Source organism: Propithecus coquereli, unplaced genomic scaffold (assembly GCF_000956105.1).
Source record: "Propithecus coquereli isolate 6110/MARCELLA unplaced genomic scaffold, Pcoq_1.0 Scaffold9, whole genome shotgun sequence".
NCBI classification, from domain to species: Eukaryota; Metazoa; Chordata; class Mammalia; order Primates; family Indriidae; genus Propithecus; species Propithecus coquereli.
Window position 1 is genome coordinate 17,565,119 of NW_012155284.1, and position 8,914 is coordinate 17,574,032.

The following is an 8,914-nucleotide window of genomic DNA, read 5'->3' on the forward strand; positions in this document are numbered from 1 at the left end:
TTGAGGAAGCTTGAATGGTAAAGACCACTAAAATATATACAAAAGGCAAAGCCATAGTTTCTATGGGTCAAAATATTTAATGTAACTCCCAATAAGACAACCCAAACTTAATTATATGAGTATTGCAGAATTATTGTAAAAAAGCAATCTCTTTTGGAATAGTGCAACTTTTCAAAACTACATTTATTGCAGGCTGTAAACATACTGAAATATTTCCTCAGTACTGTCTACTTTTCACTAACAATTTCATTCGTGCATACATACATGTATATATATATATATATATATATATATATATATATATATATGAAGTTTCTTTCCTTAAAAGAGATGTAAAGATAACGTCTTTAGGTGATGGAAAGATAATGTCTTTCATTACTGTGACTATCAAATTAGTGTTCTGAAGGACTCAACTCTTACTAAATCTTAATTTCCTAATTATACTGTGTAATTTGCTTACCAATTTTTAATGGAAATTTCAATTGACAAACCAAAATTTTAATTCATCAACACAAAAATCACACATACAGTTGCCCCTAGAACACAGATTTGGACTATGCAGGTCCATTTATACACCTTGTTCAACCAAACATGGATTGAAAATACTGTATTTGTGGGATACAAAACCTAAGTCATATGGAGGGCTGACTTTTCATATATGCAGGTTCTGCAGGGCCAACTAAGGGATTTGAGTGTGCCCTGATTTGGGTCTATACAGGCCATCCTGGAACCAATCTCCTGCATATACCAAGGGACAACTGACTGTATATACAACATATTCATATTCTGGTCTTACTTATCAAGTCAAAACTACTGTAGCTTAGCTTTCTTTTTTGAGCTGCCTTCCTCCAGTCTCTAATGATTTATTTCCTCAATATGTGGCTTTAGTGATAAAGACAATCATAAAGAATTTACTTACAATTGTTTTATAAAATGTGAGTAGAAAAAGCATTTTTCAAATAAAATATATGATTCCAAATATATGTACATATTTTGGTTAAATAAAACATAAGCAGACATTTGACTCTCCTCAATAAGATACCATCCCTAAAAGTGTATAGAATCCTAAAAGTTTATAGCCAAAGAACTGTTCTCTTCGGGAAAACATGCATCTGCTTTTCATCAGGACATGCTGGCATTTTCTATATTCTCTCTCTTTCTCTCACTCTCTCTCTGATGAACACACACATTCAATACACCTTTACTCATTTTTTCTGGCCACCTACCCTTCAAAAGCCCTGAATATTCTCTTTTTTTTCTTTGCTTCAAGATACTAAGGCAAGTTCCTATTATTTCCATAAAGTCTACTCTGAATATTTTTGTCTATACAAATATCTTCTATTTCTGCAATTCTAATGCATTTGGTTATTCCTCTAATTTGTTTCCCTACATTAGTTTGATCTCTAGAGCCTATCTTAGATACTATTTCATTTTAATCTACTTTGTTAATACTTAATAAGAATATGTATACATGCACCATTACTTAACTAAAGGCTAAGGCTGAACCATCTCAAGATAATTCCCTAGGGGTAGTAAAGATAATAGAAATGCACACTCTCTCAAACATGAAGGCTGTAAGAACTCATGATGTCATACTTACAAAAACCCTGGATTAGCTCTGGTCACCTAGCTAACTTCTGCAAATTAAGGCCCTGCAGAGGCCCAATAGATGCATAAATAAAATGGAAAGATTTGCTATAGGGAGTGTCCATCTTGTTCTGGTTTTCCATATCTTGGGGATGTACCACATCTAGGTGCAATACAGGGTTTGCTTTAAAGATTCTAAGAGCAACTACAGTCTCTTTCAAAACTTGTAGAGACAGGTGATGGACTGGAGCCAAGATCTCATTTTTAGTTCTTTATCTTCTATGGTTCAAAGTTTATAACTTTTACTTTGAACCAGATTTTCTCAATTTTGGAACTACTGATATTTTGCAGGGATGAGTTGAGGGGGATGCTGTCCTGTGTACTGTATGATATTCAGCAGCATTCTTGGCCTCTACTCACTACATGCATGCAACATCACCTTAGTTGTGACAACCAAAACTGTCTACACGCATTTTGCCCTGGGGGGTCAAATCACCCCTGGTTAAGAACTGCTGCTTTAAGCCCTGTTTTAGTAATAGAAACGGATATGGAACATAAAAGTAGTATGTCTATTTGTTACTCTAGAATATTTTGGCCTTAATATCCACTAGAAAGCATTACAACATAACAACTAAAGTTATACTGTTTTCATGTTTTCAAAGAATATTATACTGCAGTAGCAATAAGTTTAAATAATGTAAAATTTGGCTCTGGAATAACAAAGATCTAGGCTCCAATCCTGGCTTAAGCACTTTTATTTGTATAATCTTGGTCAAGTTACTTAAACTTCTTAGAATATAGATTATAAAGTAGGGACAATTATAGTATCTACCACATTCAGTTGTTAGAATTAGGTAGTAAGTAAAATGCTTACCAAATGTATGTCACGTAGTAAGCAACTCATCAACGGTAACTTTTAACATTGTAAGAAAATGTCTACCAAGAAATTGGACTACTACAAAAAATTTTAAAAATTTAAAAATTTAAAAAAAGAAAAAAATGCCACCACAGGATTCTTAGTGGGAATTATATAAAACTATACAGAATATACATTTTAAAAATAAAGTTAAATAACTTTCACATCTTACAGAAAAGTACCTCTCGATATATTAAAGGCAATTATGTGAAAGTATATATATTATTTCTGTTTTTAAATTTCTTTATACCTTATGTCCTTATACAATGGGCATGTATTTCATTATTTTTTGAGTAGTTGGGGAATCAAACTTTTAAAGTATGAAATATCATTAAAAATTTCAAACATATAGAAAAGCAACAAGATTTAATGAATGTTAGCATTTTGCCATGTTTGATTTTAATATAGTACATGAATCTTTTCAATACATATGTGTCCATACTTCTTTTGTTTTTAAGCTTTATTTATGTTATATTTTATGTACAATTCTTAAAGCTGTTTTCCCCTATGTTAATTTTTAAAATTCTCAAATTTAGTATTGGTATAAAAATTAGGAAAGAAAAAAAGTTTATATCAGGGAGTTGGTAAACTTTCTTCAAGGGCCAAATAAATGTTTTGGGTTTGTGAGCCATATGGTCTCTGTCATTGGTGTTGTGGTAAAAAAGCAGCAGGATAATCCATAAATGAATAAGCATATCTATGTTCCAATAAAACTTTATTTGTAAAAAACAGATGGTTGGCCCAAAGGCCATAGTTTGCTGACACCTGATTTAGATGATAGTTTTCAGTTATTAAGTTCTGTTACTGATGAAATGAATTAATTAAGATTAGATCAATTACAATTATACTAAGTCACTCACATTTTGTTCACAAAGAAGTTTCAGATCATCTCTCTGAGGGGAACTCCCTACACCCCACTGTGTCTCTAAGTCATCAATCTGGTTGGGTGGATGGTGCATTATTGGACGGACATCACCAGCAGCGGTTGGGTCTACAGTCAATTCTTTCACCCTATAAATACATAAGTGGTATCTAAAGTTAACAAACACCCATGCAGAGGAACAAGAAAATACCAACTATTCAATATAAATGTAATTCAATTAACATACTAAAATTGATGATGTCACCTTTATAGGTCAAATTTATCTGAAATCTGTGGAAACACTAAAAGGGGTGTTTGGTTGTTTAATTTTAGGTTGCTTTATTATTACTTAAAATATAATTATTGTGCACAACAAATAAGAATCAGTGAAGTACGTAGATTCAGTATTTCAACGAAAATAAGAAACTGTTGTTGCAATTAAATTATATGAACTGAAAAATGTTAACAATGGCAATTAGATCAATAAATGGATCATTGCCAAAACAGAAAATTCGATACACTTTGCAGATTTTTGGTAGTTGCAATGCTCAATTAAAATAGCGATGTGTGAAATAATTTTATTTCCAAAATATATAAAGATTATAAGATTCTAAGTTCTATCATTTAAAAAATGTTTACTCATTATACTTAAATTTACGCATCTGGGAGAGAGTATACTTTCTAAGTCAGGATGATTCTTATTTCCTTGTAGACAAGGAAAGTTACAAGATCATACAGAATAAAGGTAAACTCTTCATTTCAAGCAAGACAATTTGTCTTTTAATAGTAAATATGCAAAAGTGACATCATCCTTAAAAAATATGAGGGGGAAATAAGAAGCCTGAATTCTAAATCAATATTTTAAAGCAAATAAATCAATAAAGGACATAAGAATGCAGATCATGCAGTACAAATACCACCTGGCAAATGAAATGATTAATGAAAACTAAAATGGCCCAGGACAAAAGAAGTAAATGAAATGTTTATACAAAGCACAGTTCAAAAGAAACTGTTAAAATAAATATCTTATGTATAGAATGAAGTAGACCTGGTAATTGAAGGAGAAAAGTCGTCATACTCATAAGAAGGAGAGAGATCAGGGCGACTGCCACTACCCTGTGAGAAGGGAATGTCTGATGGACTAATTCCAAACTCCTTTACTCTGCAGTACCAAAACAGCAACAAATTAAAAGAAAATGCTCTTGTAAACACAGCAATGCACATTGCAACTTTTCATTTAGTACTGTTTTATTTGTTTATAAAAGGATATAATATTGTGACAATGTATTTAGAATATTATTTCATAAAAAAACAATTTAAAGAAGTTTTTAAGAAGTACTGATTCCCTACTCTATAGTCCTAAATTCTTTCTTTTTGGTGTATCTTCCCCTTTCTCAAAATCCTTCCGAGAAGTTTAACTAGATCATCACCTAAATTTGAAATGCCCCTTATTTAACTACACAACAACACAATCTAATTTCCTAATGTGGTCAGTATCATAACTATTTTGTTTATTATTAATAGCATCAATGTGACCTCAACATTTTTGCAGTTTTCAAACAGAACACAAGGGAATTAAATCCAAATGCCTTAAGGCATCCATTTTTTGTAATCAATTAACTTCTTTACCATGCATCAACCAGAATGGTAGTAACTATGAAACATCCTTGGTCTAACTGAGAAAAATATTCACTCAATTTTCTGTGGTTGGTGATTCACGTGAATCCTCGTTGGAGAACAGCCTTTAGCAATGGAATTTCTAAAAAATTACTTTTGCTAACATCTGTAATAGTTACATTTAACTAAATTATTACTTTTCTTTGGGCAAACCCCATTTCACAGCAATAGGTACTATTTATTAGGACTAGTAATTTTTAGGCATTATTTAGTCCTTACAACAATCTTGAGATATTATCTCCCTTTAATTGATGAGAAAAATGGCTCAGAAAAATAAAATCTCTTACCCAAGGTCATTCAATGAGAATGTGGCATAACTGAAATTAAATTCTAGCCCTGAGTACAAACCCTATGCTATTACACACTTCAATATACTAACCTTATTCTCTGTTTCCCTTATCACTTCTCTCACGTCAAACTAGATGAAATTCCTTTCTTTATAGATTGAAACAGTCAAAAACCAATGATATACATATATATTATATAATATAAATCAAACTAATACATCTCTTCTACTTTTAATCATTCTTTAATCTATTAGCAATATCTACTGTCGAAGGTTCAATATTGCATTCATCTGCCCTTTATCTTTTAAAACAGTCACTTTCGAAAGTTTATTTACCACATATGCTGACAAATCTAAATTTCTAATACTAACTTAACTCTTTTCAATCCCAACCCCATTTCTTACCGGCTTCAGAATCTCCTAATTTAGACACCCCATTAGCTCCATCCACACATCTCTCCTCTATCCAAACCTCTCTTGCCCAAGCCAAACTATGTACAGTAATCATATTCCTCAAATATGCTGTTAAAAACTCTTATTCACTCTTCTACCCAAGACCTAATCACTTCAATCTCTTCTATTATCCAAAGATTGTACTCTGCTTCATGATAGAGGGTACTGTCTGTTTCTCATATATATTGCACTACTTTTTTCCCTTGGGACAACCACTCCTTCCACTCTAAAAGTTTTCCCCTCTACTCTCTTCTAAAATATCTTAAATTGTCATATGATTGCAACTAGATTTGTCATCTTAATCACTTAGCTGCAATGTGTACTGTTAAAAATTATCCCCTAACTCCCATAAAACACTTTCAAAGTATATGATTCTGACAAAATAAGGATTTGAAAAAACATTGTTTTCATATCTAGCTGAATTTTTAAGACAGAACTGCTCACTAAAGTAGCAACAGGAATAATGATTAATGCACTTAATATATTCTAGGCACTGTGTTAAATATTTTACACAGATCACCTCTCTTACTCCTCAAAACAATCCTTTAAGATGAACAGGGTCATTAATCGCTCCATTCTAAAGATGAGAAACAAGGGCAGAGAGCTTAAGTAACTCTCCTGAGGCTTTGCTGCCATTAAGTAGTGAAGCAGGTACCATTTTGTCTTGAGAAGTAACACTCTTCAATCACTATGCTAAGTCTTAAAAACAAGAAGTTTAAACATTTCAGAGATAACCAATTTCCTAAAAATATGGAAATTTCCATGTAATAGTACCTACCACCACCTCAAAAGATTGTCCTAAATAATGTGAGGCAAATTTAATATTAAAGAGGAATGAATTCTGCTTGACTGTAAAAAAAAAGTTATTGATTCTTAAGGTCATAAAACATTGACATGAGTTAGCTATCAAGGGAGGATAAAAATCTTTATTCCTAAAGATTTGGAAATAAAAGTGAGACAATTATTTGTCCCAAATGGTTAGTCATGTTGCAAATGAGTTACACTATACGATAATAGGTTAAAACATTTTGCTTGACCTAAATGAACTAGAGGAATAGCCAGACACAGCATTTTCACAATATTTGGGGTAGAGGGGTCCTTTGCAGTCTGAAGTCTTAAGACACTGAGAGGTTTTGTTTGTTTCAATTCTACAATATGGCAAGATTCTACTACACTAAGCTTTTCCTCACCTCTCTGATGAGCAATTTTGAAATACGAAGCATTTTAAATGAATTATAAAAATCCCACATACCAAAAATGTTAATGACAAAGATCAATTAAAAGTAACACAAGGGTTTGCAGCTAGGAGCTCATAATTCAAATTTCAAGAGATTAAATTTAGAAAATACAATAGTTCTATATTTATATATGTAGTTCTATTACATTTTTTAAGAAGCTATTATATTTTAATACCTTTTCACAAAAAGTCAATAAGTTTATACCTTCCAACAGTGTTTGCTACCATGTAAAAAAATCTCTTCAGTTGAAACAAAAGCAGCATGATACAAGAGAACAAAGGGTTTGATCCCATTTATGTAAAGTTCAAATATAGCTAACTGTGTTGCTCAGGGATACCTTCACAGGTAGTAAAACTATTTTTAAAAAGAAAAAAAAGAAAAATGAGAAAATTATTCCACAAAAGTTGGGACAATGGTTATATCAGGGTGGAGATCAGTGGATTTAGGAATGTTATTCAGGATTTGTGATCAGGGAAAAGCACACGGGGAACCTTTTGGGGGGGCTGATAATGCTCTATTTCCCCGTCTGATGATAGGAGTTTTAAGTTTGTAAGTATTCATTAAATTATTCACTTACATTTTGGGTACTTTTCTATATGCATATGTATTTCACATTTTAACAAAGGATTAAAAATAAGATTTCCATAATGATTAAAACAAAGAAAAAGGACAAACACTTTTGTCCAGCAAACTTAAGAGAATCTCTGTACTAGAAACATTACAAAGAGGAATTTTACCTCCAGGTTAAAATCAGAAATATAACATGTGATAACAGAAATTTAAAACTATATGAGCAGTCATTCGAAGCAAGAGCAGTGGGAAAAAAAAAAAATCTATGGAACAAATATAAATGTGCCCATCATAAGTTAAAGTTCCAAGGGCATTTCATGACTCTAAGGAATAAACTGCTTTAATAGCCTATGATGCATTTTGTCCTTCCATCAGTAATAACCCAGTTGTCTACTGATGTATATGACACTATTATCATGAATAACAAAATGTTACTGATAGAGAGGACCAGAAAGAACTGTGCTATAACTTCTTATTCAAGCCCTATATTCCTCATACATAGCATTTAATATTACCAGGAATATTTTTCAGCATAGCGAAACAACTTAAGAAATAGATGTCCCTTAACATTCATTTATTTTAGAGTCTTAATAGAAGAATTTGCATTCTTTCCAAATTATACAATACATTTTCTACTTATTTTTCGAACTTGACAAACAATTCTAAATATCATCTTACAGAATAACATGCAAAAAATTTCTTTTGAAAATTGAAAGAACAATGTAGGAAGATTTGCCTTATCAGATATTAAATTATACTATATACTGCTCTACTACTACCCTCAAATTTCAAAATGGAGAACTCTCATACCTATTTGCATATCTTAATGTATTAAGAGTATTTTCGCAGGATGCCATTCCTGGAGAGATTGTGGCAATCTATAGGGAAAAAAATGCAAAAGTAAAGAAAAATTATAAATGATCAGGACAATAATACTGACATAAAGCTCACTAAGGTCTAATTTTACTTTGGTTATTTAAAAATAAAGATTTATTAATGATATCTCAACTCCAAGATAATTTGCTATCTTATATCCATAATCAGATAATAATTATAAAGCCCAGCTAAAATATAAACAACTCTGAAGGCACAAGAAAATGATCCAAATCTAGCAGAAAACCGAGGAGGTTAGAAGTGAGTAGTACCGAGTGACTGCCCCCACACACACCTTTTTAAAAAAAAAAAAAAAAAAAAAAAAAAAAAGCTAATTGTCAGAAGGCAATGTCTGCGGCTGTCACACAGGTTAACTAAAACTTGATTAGAAACTTGCAGTCTCGGCCAGGTGCAGTGGCTCATTCCTATAATCCTAGCACTTTGGGAGACCG

The 8,914-nt window shown here is 31.8% G+C and overlaps 1 protein-coding gene across 1 annotated transcript in view; it reads right to left on the reverse strand.

The window, feature by feature from the left end:
- The window catches only part of KIF2A (kinesin heavy chain member 2A), a 90,128-nt gene that overhangs the window by 6,276 nt on the left and 74,938 nt on the right, over window positions 1-8,914 (reverse strand). The window contains exons 13-16 of the mRNA XM_012664507.1: window positions 8,754-8,757; window positions 8,400-8,467; window positions 4,414-4,527; window positions 3,364-3,514 (exon numbers count right to left, since the gene is read on the reverse strand). Coding sequence (XP_012519961.1) covers window positions 3,364-3,514; window positions 4,414-4,527; window positions 8,400-8,467; window positions 8,754-8,757 — 337 coding nt within the window. The remainder of the gene's footprint in view (window positions 1-3,363; window positions 3,515-4,413; window positions 4,528-8,399; window positions 8,468-8,753; window positions 8,758-8,914) is intronic.